General features: G+C 40.8%; 1 protein-coding gene across 1 annotated transcript in view; it reads right to left on the bottom strand.

Annotated features, from left to right (window-relative positions):
* Window positions 1-7,116: 7,116 nt before the first annotated feature.
* The window catches only part of LOC148864144 (RNA cytidine acetyltransferase 1-like), a 34,364-nt gene continuing 23,222 nt past the window's right edge, over window positions 7,117-18,258 (bottom strand). The window contains exons 16-26 of the mRNA XM_088977839.1: window positions 17,566-17,742; window positions 17,445-17,482; window positions 13,823-13,916; window positions 13,093-13,272; window positions 12,876-12,984; window positions 12,723-12,792; window positions 12,500-12,647; window positions 10,794-10,922; window positions 10,244-10,369; window positions 7,868-7,933; window positions 7,117-7,769 (exon numbers count right to left, since the gene is read on the bottom strand). Of these exons, the coding sequence (XP_088833965.1) occupies window positions 7,512-7,769; window positions 7,868-7,933; window positions 10,244-10,369; window positions 10,794-10,922; window positions 12,500-12,647; window positions 12,723-12,792; window positions 12,876-12,984; window positions 13,093-13,272; window positions 13,823-13,916; window positions 17,445-17,482; window positions 17,566-17,742 (1,395 nt within the window). The 3' untranslated portion in view covers window positions 7,117-7,511. The remainder of the gene's footprint in view (window positions 7,770-7,867; window positions 7,934-10,243; window positions 10,370-10,793; window positions 10,923-12,499; window positions 12,648-12,722; window positions 12,793-12,875; window positions 12,985-13,092; window positions 13,273-13,822; window positions 13,917-17,444; window positions 17,483-17,565; window positions 17,743-18,258) is intronic.

Genomic DNA, 18,258 nt, shown 5'->3' with positions numbered 1-18,258 from the left:
TTTCGCCTAATGTACTGGTTGCTTTAACTTAATGAAATTTTCTTGTTCCAAACTTGTGTGCAACTTATATATTTTATTTTCATTTCCTTGGCCTTGCCTTGGCCGAGGTTTGGTTTGGCCAAGATCTTTAGCCTTCGACTGGTGAAGCGGGAGTGCATTTTGAGCTCTTGTCTTTGGGATGCTCAGTTTTCGGTCTCGGGAGCCTTTGGGGCCCTTCGAGGGCTAGCCGTTGCTCGGCTAGCTTTGGCCGACTTAGTCGATAGGCGAGCTGAGTTTGGTTGACCATCCTCGGACCTTGAGGGGCGGTGGCGTTCTTCTCCGCTTTAGGCTCAAGCCGTTCGAAGGTCAGCTAAGTCAGGTAGGTCGGTGATGCGTTGTCGAGTTATGCGTTGTGGGCTCAGGCCATTCGGAGGTCAGCTGAGTCAGGTAGGTCGATAATACGCTGTCGAGCTGTGCGCTGTGGTCTTAGGCCGTTCAGAGCTCAGTCGAGTCAGTGGGTTATACCGAGCTACACATGTGTGGTCGTGTAGCGTGGTCGTGTAGCTCGGTCGTGTAGCATGGTCGTGTAGTGGCGTGTGTGTTTTGTGTGGTGTGCGCGCATGTGGTGTGTCGGGTGCTCAACATTTTGCTTGAATAAGGTGTCCTTTATTAATATTGAATCATTGATAGCACATCCGAAGGTTTCCTATGTTCCAACTTCTCAATATTGGTCGACCATCCAGGTCTTCGAGCCTGTAGGTGCCCGGACCAAGAACCTTGGTGACTCTATACTGCCCTTCCCAGTTTGGTCTGAACTTTCCTTCTCCGGGCGCGGACACTATGACTTTGCGGAGGACGAGGTCACCTGTCTTGAACTCGCGTATGCTAACTTTAGTGTCGTAGTACTTCTCCATCCTCTGTTGTTGTGCTACCATCCTGACATATGCTCAGTTGCGGGCTTTCTCGATCAAGTCTAACTCTGCACAGAGGTCCTCGTCATTTTGGTCTTCATCGAAGAGCTCGATCCAGAGGGTTGGAGAGCCAATCTCTACAGGAACCATAGCTTCAACTCCGTAGGTCAAGCTGAGGGTTGGAGGTCCTCCCCTTGGCCTGGTCTATCCGAGTCTTCAGGCCATGCAACAAGGTTCGGTTGATCACCTCGGTCTACTCATTGCTCTGGGGTCAATGTACTATCATGGTCCAATGGTCGATCTTTAGGTCGGAGCAGAGGGCCTCGAACTTTCGATCGATGAACTACATCCCGTTATCTGTGATGAGGATGCGCAGAATATCGAATCGATAGACAATACTTTGCTAGAAAAATTTCCGGGCATTATGCGTAGTAATGCGTGCCAAAGCTTCAGCTTCCACCCATTTGGTGAAGTAGTCCACCGCCACCAGGAAAAACTTTTTCTAAGCAACCACAGTGGGGGAGGGGCCAAGGATGTCATCCTCCATTGCGCGAACGGCCATGGGCTGGTGATTGGCTTCAGGGGAACTACAGGCTAGTGATGGAGATTGGAGTGTTGCTATCAACTATCGCATCTCTAGATTAGTTGGGATGCATCTTGCCTCATCGTTGGCCAGAAATAACCTTATCGGAATGCCTTGTGTGCCAGGATGCGTGCGCCAGGATGGTCTCCGCAAATACCTTTGTGGATCTCCCTGAGGACATAGTCTGCCTTGGATGGGGAGAGACATTACAGGTAGGGGAGAGTGTGTGAGCGGCGGTAGAGCTAACCTTGGATAAGGCAATACCGGGCTGATTTGTGATGGAGTTTCTTCACTTTTGTCCGATCTTCTGGAAGTGTGCCTTCTCGGAGGTACTGTGCTATGGGGTCCATCCAGGATGGGTCGTGTTGTACCGGGAGGATGAGGAGAGTTGTTTGCGCGATGCTCAGCTAGGCCAGAGTGTCCAACTGTGCTATCTTACCGAGGTCGGTTCTCAAGGAGCTAGCTAATTTGGATAGCATGCCGGCTCGTATGTTCTCGGCTCGAGGAATCTGTTGGCTGTTGAAGTGCTCAATTTGATGGATGAGCTCCTAGACCTTCTATAGGTAGCTTGCCATCGTGGGCGTTCTCGTCTCAAATTATCCGTGGATCTGGTTGACTACCAGTTGAGAATCACTAAAGGCTTCTACTCTCTGAGCTCCTAGGTCTAGGGTGAGGCGTAGCTTGGCAATCAAAGCCCCATACTCAACTTCGTTGTTGGATGCTTTAAACTCGAACTTGAGGGCATGCTCTAACACGGTGTCATTTGGGCTGAGGAGAATAAGGTTGGCTCCGTTGCCTTGCTGATTGGATGAGCCATCCACGTGCAAGGTCCATACTTGCGGCAGTGGGGCAGGATCGTCGATAGTGAATGTGCATTTGGCAATGAAGTCGACTAGGGACTGAGCTTTGATCGCAGGTCAAGGTGCATATTCGATGTCAAACTCACTCAACTCCACGCTCCATATCAAGTGACTAGATGCTTCCGGCCTTTGGAGGACTTGCTTAAGTGGTTGGTCGGTGAGCACTTGAATATTGTGGCCCTGAAAGTATGGTCTGAGCTTTCTGGCCAAGGTGACCAGAGCCAAAGCCATTTTCTCCAAGTTGGAGTATCAGGTTTCCGTGCCACCGAGGAATTTGTTGGTGTAGTAGATCGGCCTTTGTACCTGGTCTTCCTCCTTGGCCAGTACCGAGTTGACGATCTCATTCCTGGCCGAGAGGTAAAGCAATAGCTTATCCCCTGGGCTCGGCTTGGTGAGGAGAGGCAGCGAGCTTAGGTATCGCTTCAGTTCTTGAAAGGACCATTCACGTTCCTCGGTCCATTGGAAGTCCTTCAGTCATTTGAGGGCTTTGAAGAAGGGCAGACACCGGTTCGTGGATTTGGACATAAACCTGTTAAGGGCGTCTATTCTACCGGTGAGTCGTTGTGCATCTTTGTGGGTTCGGGGCGACTGCATGTCGAGGATGGCCTATATCTTCTCTAGATTTGCCTCAATCTCCCTTTGTGTCACCATGAACCCTAGGAATTTACCCGAGCCGACCCCGAAAGAACATTTGGTCGAGTTCAGCTTCATCTTATACTTCCTAAGGGTATTGAAGACTTCCTTTAGGTCGGCAAGGTGATGCTCGGCCTTTTTGCTCTTCACTAACATGTTGTCGACGTATGCCTCTACGTTTCGGCCAAGCTAATCTTTGAACACCTCATTCACCAGCAATTGGTAAGTGGCGTAGGCATTCTTGAGGCCGAAGGGTCACCTTGTAGCACTATAAGCTATGGTCAGTGATAAAAGTTGTTTTCTCCTAGTCATCGGGATGCATTCGGATCTAATTGTACCCTGAGAAGGCATCCATAAAGCTTAGGAGTTCATGGACCGCCGTTGCGTCGACAAGTTGGTCGATCCTTGGTAGAGAGGAAAACTGTCTTTGGGGCAAGCTTTGTTTAGGTCAGTGAAATCAATGCATATCCTCCACTTCCCATTGGGTTTTTTCACCATTACCACATTGGCTAGCCAGTCGGGGTACTTGACCTCCCGAATGAAGTCGGCGTCGAGTAACTTTTGTACTTCGTCTGCAATCACTTGCCACAGTTCTATTGCGAAGCTCCTCTTCATCTATTTAATAGGTTGGTAGCGGGGGTCAGCGTTCTAACGGTGTGTGATGACTTTAGGGTCGATCCCCAGCATATCTGCCACCAACCAGGCAAATACGTCAGCGTGGTCCCTCAGTAGCTATACAAGTTCTTCCCAGAGGAGGTCATTTAGGAGAGAACCAACCAGGATTGTCCTCTTAGGGTCTTCTTTGTTAAGCAGCACATGGATGAGGTCTTCAACAGTTTGGTCATGCTATGTCCTCACCTCATCCCTTAAGTCATAAGCTTCTATCATTAGTGTTTCTACGGCCAGGCGTGGTCCTCGGTAGGAGAGCAAGTAGCATCGTCGTGCAGTTCTTTGACAGTTCTCTGGGGAGACTCTCCTGCCCACTAGGAGAATAACCCTTCCCCTACTAATTGGAGACGATGACATTACTACGATGACCATAGTGGACTTCATTGTGCTTCGTTGCCTCTCTTTGTACAACGCCATCCTCGATAGGGGAGTGTTGACGAGGGTGAGGCACTCTTTGTTGATGTCGAGCTTTTCAAAGGATGAGGTACTCTTTCTCGCGGTTGGCCACCTCGGTTGTGATTACCAAGGCATCATCGTGTGGGGTCTGAACCCCCCAGAGGTCATCGCCAGCGAATGTGATAGATTGACCGCACCTCTTCTTGTGCCCCTGGATGTCGATTTCGCACAGTCGCGCATATTTGTTGCACCTTGAGCTACTCTCCCCTCTTGTGATGATTCCACCTGATATGATGTCGATCACACCAATAGGGGGAGCTCGGGGTGGCGGTCGAGCATCCTCCGTGCGATGTTCCTTCTATGTCGGCTTCTCGCTCTTGATGAACCCACCGAGGTATCCGCGCCTGATTAGGTCTTCAAGGTGGTTGCGCAGGTCAAAGCAATTTTCCTATCGTGGCCATGATCTCTATGGAACTCACAATACTTGTCACGGTACCTTTTGTTGCTTTGCGTTTTCATCTTCTCGGGCCAACGAACGTAGTTGTGGTTGCATATTTGCATCAGGACTTCAGACCGCGGCATATTGAGTGGCGTGAAGTTCTGATAAGTCGGCGGGGTGTTCGTGGTCTGTGGTCGGGTCGGCGATCTTGCCTCTTATGGTCCCGATCTGATCTTTCTAACTTTTGCTCCTCAGTATCTCTCCTCTTGTCGGGCCTCTCTTCCTCATCCCATAGTTGTGTCTATGCTTCTTCTACGTTGATATACATTTGCGCATGACTCATCAGCCCAACCAGGGTTTGCAGAGGGTTCTTGGAGATGGAGAAGTTGAATGGGGATGGGAAGAGGCCATGTTGAATAGCGGTGACAGCCACGAACTGGTTCAGGTTCTTGACTTGTAGTGCTTCATTGCTGAATCTTGCCAAATAGTCCCTGAGGGACTCGTTTTTCCTCTATCGCACCAGCATGAGGCTAGCCGAGGTCTTCCAATGCTTTTGACTCGTTGTGAACTGAGCACGGGACTGGGATTCCAGCTACTCCCACGATGCTATTGAGCGTGGAGGTAGGGAGGAATACTATGTTAGGGTTGGATCTACTTGGTTTGGTGTGTCCTGCTATGAGAGCAGGTGGAGAGGGCCGACATTCTTGTTGTATCTTTCTTTTCTTGGTTGGACGCGGTATGCCCTTGTCTGCTCGGCGCGCTTTGGGGTCCTCGAGATGAGGATCATCCTTCGTACGCGTCGGCGCATAAGGGGGGACAATCTTGCTAGGCAGTGTCGCGGATCCTAGGTTCTGCATCATTTTGAAGATCTTGTCGATCTTTTCTTGCATCGGTGACCGGCCTGTTGATCGTTCGGTCTGGTTCTTGGGCATCTTGTGTGTTTCTCATAGATGACACCAGTCTGATGCTACTCAATCCGACGTGGTGCACAAACTGAGAAGAGCAACCAGATAGTTCCTTGCTAGCAGGGCGGGGCCAAGGTACAAGGACGAGGCCGCGCTTAAAGACTTGTGATCGAGGAAGAAGTCAGAGGCCCGAAGAGTTATCCCCGGGTATGTACTCTGACGCTCAAGTCAATAGGAGGTGGTAGATGGTCTAGCCGAGCTATAAGGATGCTGGTCCGAGCTAAGTAGCAATATGGGTGTTAGAAGTTAGGGGTCCCTTACCTCGACATGGAATAGTTTTTTATAGTCGAAGATCCATGTCCTGGTCAGATTGGGCTTTCGGGATTGTCAGGATGAGGTTAAACGCCGAGGTTTTCGGAATAGGGTCTCGTTCCCCAACAGAGTCGTCTTCCTTATTCCTCCTTATTCGTAGTCGTGTTCATCCATGTGACATGTAGTTAACGTGGCTGGAAGGATAAGATGGAGGGCCACAGTGATAACGTAGCTCGGTCGAGCTATGCCGATGTGGCCGAGCTATGACGACGTGGTCGAGCTAGGTCAACATGGCCAAGCTATGCCAATGTGGCCAAGCTAAGATGATGTGGCAGGGCGATAGTTGGGCGGCCACGTGTCTTGTAGGGCCAACTCAGCCATGACCCAAACAAAATTTATTGGTTGCTCTTATTTCTCATATTAAAATAATAAAATATTAATAAAGCTATTCACATAATCAAGTATTAATACAAAAAATTGTATATTGCTCAAAGTAATAAATATACTAATAATAAAAAATAATATTAAAGTTAATCATTCACCTTATTAAAATATATTCAAAATTAAAATGAATCCCTCTTGACAATTTGATGAACATGTCAAATTATACTACAAAAGATTTTGTAGCTTTGGATGCAGAGTCCAACTAGTGCATTAACAAATATTTGCATCACTTTAAATTAAGATTCAATCATATTAAATACATTACATGGTTTACTTTCCATTAGTTTACATTTCACATGGTACAATTACAATAGATTTTTCCCTAGTCACTATTTGTGCTTCACAATGCAATTCATGCACCATAGATTTTTCCCCGAATTCCCCATGGTGAAGTATTGAAGGCTACAGTTACCCTCTGAAGAACAATGAAATCATATCACTTTCACCTAAGGATGCTTCAACTACAATCTATGGCTGATGCCCCTCCAAGTTACGGCTGGCTTCATCCTCCTCGGCGGCCACATTGAGGTTCCCATTCTTACGGCAATTCTTTCCCTGCTTGGAGATTGTGTTCCTGGTGTTGGGGGTCCGAAGGAATAACCGGTCCCAAATTCCGATTCAAAGTCTCGAGGAACCACGATTTCAAGATTGGAAGCAGCCAACGAAATGCTCAGCTAAACGAGTAGTCAGAATTCCAAGCATTGGCTTTTGGGGGTATTATGTGATTATGTCAATAGTTATTCTACTACAATCCATGGGCAAAATAAGCATTTTAAAATGTTCAAAACTATGATATCACCATTTTCAGATCAGTTTTTAACGTCAAATAAAAGGGTTCAACTTGTCTAATTTACCCAAAATGTGGAAGGAGGTTTTTGGAGATTCCAAAGTTCAGGGGAAGGTTCGTGCATTTCTAAAACCATAGGGGAGGTTTGAACAATTTAGCCTTAAAAGTTTAGCTCGAGTTAAACCTTTACATGTTACATGGTAGAAAATAATAAAATATAACCCATTTGAGACTTTTGAGTAGCAAAGTATTTTGGGAAAAATAAAAAGAACAAAAACAGGGGATTTAATACATCAAATAAATTAAAAAGGAAAATTACATTGATGAGAATGTGGACTATCAACAAAGACGGGGACAAAACATAATGGCAGAGTACCCTAGCACCAAAACTGGGCTCTGTTATAGTTAACTAATTCAATAATAATAGCCTAAACATTGCCCCTCAGCAACCACTAGTTTCCCTCGCGACATTTTTTTGGTATTACCTCTGGCTCTGGCATTAGTTCTTACTAAAAATACTATATGTTATGCCATGAATGCAACCGTAACTTCTGGATCATTTGTCTTCGGGCAGCAGAATGTCTGACAGGTGTTCATGATTTCTTCTTTTTATTCGATTTGAATCCACCATCACCCTTTCCTCTTTTTTTGTTATCCTTATTATTTTCTGAAAGTTTTCCATGTTTCCCAACCTTATTCTTACTGGACTTCACACTAATGAGACCACTTGAAGATATCTTCCCTGGTCCATTTTGCAGAGCATTCTCAAAATCATCTTCTCTGTCCACAATGGCATACTGCTGCAAAAATTCTGGATTCAACAAATCCTCTGTTTCGGCTTTCATCTTGTCCTAAGAATATGATCTCAAGTAAGTTTGAAACTTCCACAAGAAAAGAATGATGAAGATACCAATAGACTGGAAAATGGTTTAGATAACACCAAGCATACCTTGACTTGTTTTGCTGCATCATTCAGATCATCATCAACGGATACACTGTGAGGTTCCATCACAACCTGTGATGAAAATTTTACAAATTGAAAAGGAATTAATTAGAACTCATAATATTGGTTGGTTGATCCAGAATTCAGTCTAGGGTATACTACAATGTTCCACATACAAATAAATAAGCATATTTTACCCAACATAGCTCAGATGATGAGTACAAAGTAAACAAAGCATCATAGAGGAAGCAATAACACCTGCATCAAGGATGAACTTGTTCAAATGGGTTCCTAGACCCAGGACCTCCCTTGCAAATCACCTTGCTAGGGAGAAAATAGAGAGATTTTCCCTTTTTATACCACAAACTATCAGGTCAGCTTGTTAAACTCCCATGTTGGCTGATGTGGAAATGCAAAAATCATCTCCATGTTAGCATGTCATTCGCCATTCGCATGTAATCAATCTCACATGCCATTTTTTTTTTTTTGAAATCTAATAGTGTTCCTACTTAACACAATGGGGACATTCATTTTAGGGTAAATGGGGGCGGGTAAGATGGTGGGCCCCATGGACAAGAAAAAAACCAGCATTCCGGTATTAGTGGGTCCCATGGAAAGAACAATTACTGAACAGCTCATTTACCTGGGTAAGTAATACCCTCCAGAAACTTGGGTAAATAACTTTCCAGTCCGTGTGAAGAATTGTTAACACATGAAAGGACAACAATGCCCCTTCAATAATGACACTTTTATTGATAAAATGGCCATTGTATAACTTTACCTGGGAAATAAAAGAACACTGGTAAGTGCACTTATCCAAGAAGTGCTTCTCAGGAAACACTTTCCCAAATAAGTGCATTTACCCAGGTAAGTGACAACGAAAAAAGAACAAGGCCTATAGGTGAGGTTATCAAAATCTATGTTCTCCCTTTTTATCAATAACAAGAAATTTTATTAAATCATAGAATATAACAGATACAATTGAATTCCACAATTCTGGATAGACACAACTAGCCAAGCCTAAAATCTTACAATGAATTTAACCGAAGCATCAGCCAATTTATTTGTTGATCATTTAACCCAACTGAGTGAAATCTCAATCTCACTTGCAATGCATCCAATTTCCTTTGAAGCTTGCCTACGAGTCCATGCACCAAAGCTGTTGCTCATCAGCCACCTATCACTAACTGGGAATCACCTTACTCACCAATTTCCTGATTCTCAACTTCGTTGCTCATCTCTACCTCTGTAGCAGTGCTGAATTTCTGCACTTAGTGAATCAGCTTGACCAATCTCTCAACACTCCCTAATCCCAGAAGTAACTGGATTACTGCCATCAAAATTCATCTTGATTCTGTCCTGAATAGGTGGCCACTACATTTCTAGAAGCATAGAAGATCTCATGGAAGCAGCAGCATCTACTGTTCCCCAATGTCTGACAAATATCATCTACTGAAAAACTCCTTGAACACCTCCATAGTGAATAAGGATGAAAGTGGAGAGGTTTTAGTGTTTATCCCCAAAACAATAAGTATGATTCCCATCCTACGCACCATCTAAGAGCAAGGATTTAGTACAGAAGGTTTCTTTTTTTTATTTTGATAATAAAGTGCTGAAGTATAGAACTTAGGGATGGCAATTCACGGCCTGTCCAGCAGGGAAAGAATGGAATTTTGGCCAAGCCCAGAAGAAGTTGTGCCAAACATATCAAGACCTGCTCCAGTCATATGTTTAGCACACAAATAAATATCATGCTATAAAGAAGCATGCAATAACTCAAGTTGTGCCAAACATATCAAGACCTGCTCGAGTCATATGTTTAGCACACAAATACATATCAGGCTATAAGGAAGCATGCAATAACTCAAGTTGTAGGTTATGGTGTTATTTACATACAATATGGCAACAGTGGTTCTAAATGAGCATTGAGCACAGATCATGAAATGATTTCAACCAGTTTAATGGATAGTCAAAGTTCTAATTCAGCCTGCCTCAACACCTTCTAAAATCAAAAGTTAAAATAACTCAACACTAGAATGTGAATGTCATAAAACTTGTTTCAGCACAGAGTAAAGAGTATATAAATTTTGATATTCTCCATGAAATTAGATGCTTTCAAATACTAAGAACACAATATTGAAGACATTCAAATCAGGGCGACACCTAGAAAAAACAAAATCAAGGAAAAGAATAAAGAAACAGCATGCTGTAACAAAAGCAAGCATGATGCAGGAAGCACCCAAACTAACTATTCTTCAGATCTCCAAGTTGTTGAATGGAAAAGAGAGATTTCATGACCATAATCACTTAGTTGGTAAACAAAAAATAAAGAAAAGTATTAACTAGAGAAACATAATAAAAGTCTTCATGGTTGTTCCTTACTTCTTTTATTCGAGGTAGGGTTGCATGGATCTCCTCAGATGCAATACTGAAGAGATACTTGTGGAACTTTTTCATAACTTTTATAAACAGTGATAATATTTGTTGCCTTTCTAACTTCATTGCTCCCTGTAAAATCAAATGGAGAAAAGGTCTTGAGTCATTTCAGTTGTTTCCATGGAACTAACTACATACAATCATAATAGAGAAATGCATTCCACAGTGATCAGGAACCCTAAGATGTCCAGATATGGATACCAACACTGCCACTAATATGCAAATGTGGATATCATCCATTTATTAGAATCAACAGCACGGATGTGAACACAAGTATCTCATCCAATATGTTGATAACATGATTTTACCTTTAGTTTAAGTTGGCATCCCCTCAAATTGAACACACACACACACACACACACTTAACTTTTCTGCACTCATTCACTTTTTCAAAATCGTTAAGCACGCATCACTCTCTAAGGAGCAACTCGAGTCAATACAGTTTACTAGAAAAGAATGGTAAAGTAAATATCATTGGATCAGAATAGTTGCAGACCTCAATATATGTGACAGTTTGGCACTGCAAGCCCATGCAGAGTAGAACAGAAGCCTGAGCATATGACAAAGTAACTGGAAGCTTCTCTTGGAAATACTGATAAGTAAGGATTGGTACAAGGTCTAGAATCTAGAAAAGATAAATCCAGTTAGACAAGGAAATACTGAAAAATCAAAAGGTTTTGCATTTGCAATTTTCGCTCTCCCTTTTATTTTTCACAAGACTAACCAACCTTCTTGAATATATGACAGAATAATTTCTTAAACGCACAAATATCAGCATAACTCTACATGTATAAAATCTGCAAATGGGAAAGGGCAAGCAAATATGTGAACCCCTCCCCCCAAACAAAGAAATGCATGTAGCAAGCTTATTATTGCAGTTTCCCATTTTATTTCAGCATTACATATCTTATGACAAGCACGGAGAAGGGGGAGGGCAGTAAGAAAACGTTAGTATTAGCCTTGCCCAAAAATCAAGGCAATATAATTTTGGGTTTTGCATAAAAGAGGGAAAGTAAACCACATTGAATAGCCCTGTTTTAATACAATGAAAAGAAGACCAGTGCCAAATGTTGGTCCCAGCTATCCAGGGTCTTGGGAGGGTAGAATGAATATGGACCTAACTTCCAGCATTTTATGCACAATATGACTGCACTCAGACTTGAAGCCACATTCTCATACATTGTCAGCCCACAATTTTAGCATTGCATCATGCAATTGCTCCCTTCTTGATAAAATGACATAAAAATAAATAGAATGCAAGACTGACCAATTGCTCATATTTGTCATTTAAGCATATCCCACAACATTCAAAAAGGTCTGAGACATGGAAATTTTGGATAACAGAGATTACAGTTGAGAAAACCCAGTGTGCATACATATACTATACATAGTAAGAGTTATATTGGATCTTGGAAAGTTGTTATTGGAAAGAGGAAAACAATGATGGAGACTGATACTTAGGTAACGCTTTCTGAATTTCTTGGCTCAGCTGGAAGGTGTTGTTTGCATGGTCCAGGATGTCCCGGCATGTATTACATCCTAATGGATACACATTTTTTTCATGGTTACACATACAAACTGTTGACTTAATTTTTTCAGATGGTATTTAGTGGCATAATTGCAAACAAAATAAATTCTGTTCTGAAGGCAAGAAATTCTGGAAGATGCAATAGAGGAAGTAATACCTCAGTGAAAACTGAAAAGTAAATCAATAACCTTTTCAGGTTAGTTGTCGAAAAGAGTGCATTTTTTCTTAATTGTGTACTTTCTGTTTCTATCTTTACCTTGTATATTAATGAAATTTCTGCAGTTAATGATCAAAAAACACAGGCAAATTGAAGGTAGGCATTACTTGGGCTTGGAAACTAACATGACATTTCTCACTCAGTATTCTGCTTCCTTTCTAGGTTTTCTTTTCTTTTTTATCAAGAACGGCCTTTCTAGGTTTTCTTCTTATGCATCGTAGCCAATATGAATAATTGTTTTTTCCACCTTACAATTTCACAAGATTATATTTCTAAGTTTAAATAATCTATACAGCTTTAAATTTAGAGAAATGAAGCACAAATTATATTTTAACTTTTTGCGGAGAACAATAGATAGATAGATAGATAGATATGGATATAGATATGGATATAGATATATTCACCAAAGTATTACTAGTATCTATTAAGAAACCATTACCCTCAGTGTTGATCTTACCATATGAAAATCTGCGAGATTGTTGGTATAAGCCTCTAGTCGTTTCATATCATATGGTGACAAAATATCATTCAGAGACCTTGAAAATCCATTTGAGGTAAATGGCATAGGCTCCTGCTCTGTGAAATTGATCTTTGGATCTAAAACACTACGACAATAAAGATATCAGTAAAATAGATATGTTTGACCCAAACAGAATTCAGAAGAATGAAACCAAACTGACCTCATAGCAAGCTTATACTCCATAGCTCGAAAACTAGAACCAAGCAGTCTGGTGAATCTTCGCCTGAAATCTGCAAAAATACCATGAAGTTCTAAGAGATCAAATAACCACCTCGAAATGAATCATATTTATTTCATCCCAGCATGAGCGCACCTTGATAAAATGGTGAAAAAAATCCCCATTGATCAGACCCACTGGCTTCAATGTCATCATTATTCAATGGCTTCAGGGTCATGCATGTATGCTCACCAGTCACAGTATTCTGTTACAGAAAAGATGTCAAACCAACTAATCCTGCCAAAGGATTCTAAATAAATTATTTAATAAATACAATGCAGGGCAAGAAATAAACATATAGAAATATCATAACTGGAATTTGTCCAATGTAGAATGGAGCAAACTTATGTTTTCTCCAAAAACGGAAAAGATTCTGGGTCAGCCCAAAAGAGACACCAATGTAATGGAGTTTTTCTGGTGGTCGTTCATGAAGATGCACAAGTAGATGTGGAAGGTTTGATCTTGGCTTTATATTTTCTTCTAATAGTGAAACCTGCAAGTGTAATGTTCCTATAGTTAAAACCTCAAAGTTTAGAAAATAATTAACTTAAAGCAATGACAAAGATGTGAAATTAGAGAAATATCATCTAATCCAGCATATTAGCATCCCAATCATCACAAATTTACAATGAGTACATTATCCTCATTAACTTATATGGTATACTGTAGACCAAAATTTCAAAATGTGAAAGTCAGGAAACCATTTCCTTTGGTTGGGCTTTTTTTTCCTTTTATTTTCCCTCAACAGTCATCCAACTGAGAGAGAACCAGAAGCAAGCCCCCTAGAGGCCTTCAAACCAAAGGTGTCATGCAGCTTAAAATATAGATGCATAAAGAAGTTAATTTAAGCGTATAATATGCAAATTACTATGACCACAAATGATCCAGTTTTGATGCAATCCAGGTCTTAAATAATTGTGTCAGTTAAACCCTAGTTCCCAGGTCATATATAGGATAGGTCATAAATTGTTGATGCAATCTATGAGTATTTACTAAATTGTCAACATAAGGCATATGCAATAAACTTTAGTTCATAAAACGACCTTCTCTGCAGCTTCTGTAACTCTGACATTGGTTTTCTCAACCACTTTATCAGGATCTGCTTCAGATATTAGAGTCAGCTCTCCTTCATAGTACCTGCAGATAGTAAAATCATATAGCCATCTTACTTTTCAAAGCTTATTCATGGCAAAAGCACATCATGATATCTACTAAGAAAAATATTAAACATTGAAATAAATTTGTCCTAAAACCATTTACCTTTGCAGGATAATTCAACAAGCTTCATTGTTAGGCAATATATAGGGTATTCCAGTCATATCTTCTGTTACAGATAAATAAAAGACAAGAATAGGACTTCTCGGTACTAGATATTCTTTCATCAGTATCTACTTATTCAAAATATACAACCATACTCAAGGCATCACCACAGCATACTGCAAAATATGTTATGGGAAAGTTCACTTATTTAATAATAAGGTGAAAAAACTGATCAATTGATGGCAATATGGTTACTTGGCATCCCTCCAAAATAGGAGGCACAGGATCAAACCCACAGAATAGTAGACTCTCCAATGGTATGGCCAGTGGGCCTCACGTGCACTCTGCTCTGTCCTATCCCCTAAGTCCCATATTATCTTAACTAATAATACCAAAAGGAGACTGAAAATCAGGATTCAAACTTCAGTTCAAATCTATATATAAATATGTCCACGAGCATATAAATATTGCAAACTCACAATCTCTCGAGGGTGTTTTGTATTTTTTTATTGTAAATAAAAGTGTATCTACACTTAGAATGCAACTTGCATAGGCTCAACATAAGCCAAGCAAATCCCAACCTGAGTCAGGCCAGGATTGTACTTTTGGGCTTCTGTATGAGCATGAGACCTTGAGTTATGCCCTTAGTCAGGTCAGGTGCGGCATGGGTGTAGGCCTCAGGTAACCTGAGAGGCTGAGATCAAAGGTTTCATTAGAGATGGAACTTACTAACTTGCAATATTATGCACCTTAAAAATCTTGCTTGGCTTGTATTGATAGCCTTAAACTCAGAATCACTAATTAAAAATCTAGTCAGAAGACACCCAAAAATTAAAAAAAAAAAAAAAAACTAGTGAGAAGACCTTTGATCCAAAAGCCCACCCAATCCCAATAGGCCAGTTCATGCCTGAGCTTGTCAAAATTTAGCTTTGACTTGGCTTAGGTTGGCTCTCTCTGGCTTTGCTCCCCTCCACCCCACCAACAAAAAAAGATACCAATGGTCAGTAACTGAATAAATTATCCCTTTCGACAACCAGGCAACCAGCAAAGATCATTTGTCAACAGCTCTACTTCATATTTTCCATTTTTTTCATTTGCCCTTCAACTTAGTCATGACCTGATGTTAATAGGATAACAGAGGGATGCAAATATAACAGTTTGTTATTGCATGGATAATGGTTGCAGTTTGCTATGCATTGAAGTATTCTTACATCCTGAAGAAGACTGAACCTTGGTCTCATTGCATAGGTAACTGAAAAACCATTGCTACCATCATCATATAAGCCTTATCCCAACCATAGGGGTCAACTAACTACATGAGTTCTGTTTCACCATTCCATTCTGTTTAATGCAAATCCATTATTAAGTGCTTAAGTTGTGAGCACTTAAATTATTCCTTACTATTTTTATGTCCTTTTAGCTCTGCCCTGACCTTTTTAGCCCCTTCAACTTGCAATAGATCACTTCTTTAGGGTGTTGTTGATGGTCTTCTAGGCACATGTTAGTGGAATTTTTTAGTATAATTTCTCACATAACATAATTCACCCAATTAGACTAATAACTGGGTTTTTTGTTATTTGGGTAAGCCCCATTCAGGAAATCACGTAGATATTCCCTTAATTACATCTCTGCTAGGGTAGAGAAAACCTTTTGATTCTGATTCAGAAGTACAATTGAATAGACTAAACTAAGTATCATTTTTGAAAATTCTGGTATATATTCACACTTTGTTTGAGAGAAAGTCATGTTTCATCAATAAGGCTACAAATGGCCTTTAAATTGTGGTTATGTGCATTATCATGCTGTGAGGAACCATAATCAGCCAAGTTTCATAAACAAGGCTGTAGATGGTTGTCTCCCTCACATAAAGTAATGATTTTCAGGGTCAAAATGAAGTAAGGAACCATAATTAGCCGAGTTTCATAGACAAAGCTATAGATAGTTATCTCCTTACATGTATTTCAATATGAAACAAGGAAGAAAAGAAAATTAAAAAGAAGAAAGAAAGGAGTGAGAGGAATAGATAGAATATGGTCTTCCATCTCATGTGGGAAGCACAAGGAGTATCATATTGAAGAGGTATAGGAAGAAAACAAGATCCCCTACCTTCTTCTTCCTTTTCTTATGCTTTTTTCTCTTCCCACTTGTTTCTTAATGCTAGATATCCTACAGATAAATTAGTATTAGCCAACAAAAAGGCATTAGCCCCTTCTCCTTGTAGGAGAGGGGTTTATATAGAGGAGGGAGGTGGTTAAGTAACTCTCCACTCCTCTCTTCTTAGAGTGCCAAGTGTCACCCCACTTAAAATGGGTTAAGGAGGGAAAAGAAAACTCTTCCTTCCTAAGGTGACAAGTGTCCCCCCTCCACTTAAAGTGGGTTAATGAGGGAGAAGAAAACTCTCTCCCCTAGGATGACGTGTCCCCCCACTTAAAGTGGTTAGAGGAGGGAAAATAACTCTCCCCTAGGGTGACATGTGTCCCCCCCCTTAAAGTGGTTAGAGGGAAAGTAACACTCTCCCTTGGTGACATGTGCCCCCCCCCCCACTTCAAGTGGTTAAAGGAGGGAAAATAGCCCTCTTGTTAGAATAGGACAAGTGGCATCCCCTTATAAATAAGTGGGACACCTCACAAGAAATTAATTAATATAGATTTATTCTTTTAGGGCTTGTTGTTCCATTAAATGGGCTCTACTGCAGGTCCATTAAATGCTTATTGCATTACAAACAAGCCCAATTAACTTGAGGCATGTTGTTCACTAAACTAGACTGCAGGCCCCTTTCTTTACAGCACGTGACCAAACCATCTTAGTCTACTTTCATTTTATCACCTTGAGGAGCTACTTCCTAGGTTCCTTCAAATGACTCCATTTCTGACCCTATCCTTTCTAGTTTTTCCACTCATCCATCGCAGCATACAAATTTCTGCCACAATCAATTTTTGGACATGTTTCTTGACTGCCCCACACTCTGCTCCATACAGCTCTTTACAACTGTTTTATAGAATTTTCTCTTTAATCTAAGTCGTATTTGCCTATAACATAAGACTCTAGATGCACCCCCTCCATTTTGCCCATCCTAGCACTAATTCTATGGGCAACGAGTTCCAAATCCTAAAACATAGGGTCAACAAGAGATGAACTTGCAATTGAATTGAACCATAAATTATAAAAGTGATCTAATTAGATCATTTTATACTATTATTATACTTTAGATAAGTTCAAAATATCAACATGCCAATTATGGAAACAAAAATTACCTAAAAATATCAAAGTTCATCAAGATTAGAAACCCAAATTTTACAAAATTGGCATTGGATTAGACATTTGGAGAAGAAACTTCACTTTTTCTCCATGATATCTCTCTTTTTCTGTGTCTAGAACTCTTGATCAGAGGTTAAAAAATTATACCTTGTTAAGAGCTCCACTGCGGTTGAACCATATCCAAGCTACACCAAATCAAAATACTGATTATAAAGTTGCCACAAGATCTTGCAGAATAAACAGAATTTTGAATGTGGTAGAGAATTACCCTCATGGCACTTGGGTGGACTGCAATACGTACAATTCGAGCACCTGAAAGACTTGGGAAAACCGTATCCTGGAACTGTTCACAAAATTTCCATGGAATTTGATCTCCAAAGGGTTGATGTCCATCACTTAGACTTCTCAGGGCAGAATTACGAGAAATTTGTCCTTCAAGGCAAACCTGTGATAAGATGATATTTCAAAATTGCAAAAACACATAAAAAAACATAAATGTTAATGTCCTTGAATATGTTTTAGGCAAATACAAGGAAACCCTTGCATACTCACCTAAAGAAGAGGAAGACAAAAAGGTTAAAATGTCCAGATTGACAAGCACAATTATGAGCCAAAAGAAATGCAATACATTTTAAAGATTAACTTCCCCTCCCCAGGGAAAAAATAAAATGAGGATCGATTTTGAGTCTACCACAAAGTAGATCCCAAAATCAAGTGAAAATATACATGTCATCATTAAGCAGAATTTTTATGTTGGAAGAATGGTGGATTTTTTTATTTACATTAGGTTGACTAGGAACAATTTCTTTCTTAAATGGGGTTGAGGGGTGGGTTTTGAGCCACTTAAGCTAATGCATAAATGCATATTGTTCTCTCCTACTGATCAATAAATAAATAAGGTTCTATCCTATCAATATAAGGGTCATTTGGGTAAATGAGTTTGGAGATCAGTATAAAAACT

Source organism: Nelumbo lutea, chromosome 3, assembly GCF_056320005.1.
Source record: "Nelumbo lutea isolate HS-2025 chromosome 3, American lotus-T2T, whole genome shotgun sequence".
NCBI lineage: Eukaryota > Viridiplantae > Streptophyta > Magnoliopsida > Proteales > Nelumbonaceae > Nelumbo > Nelumbo lutea.
This window is presented reverse-complemented; position numbering and strand designations above follow the sequence as displayed.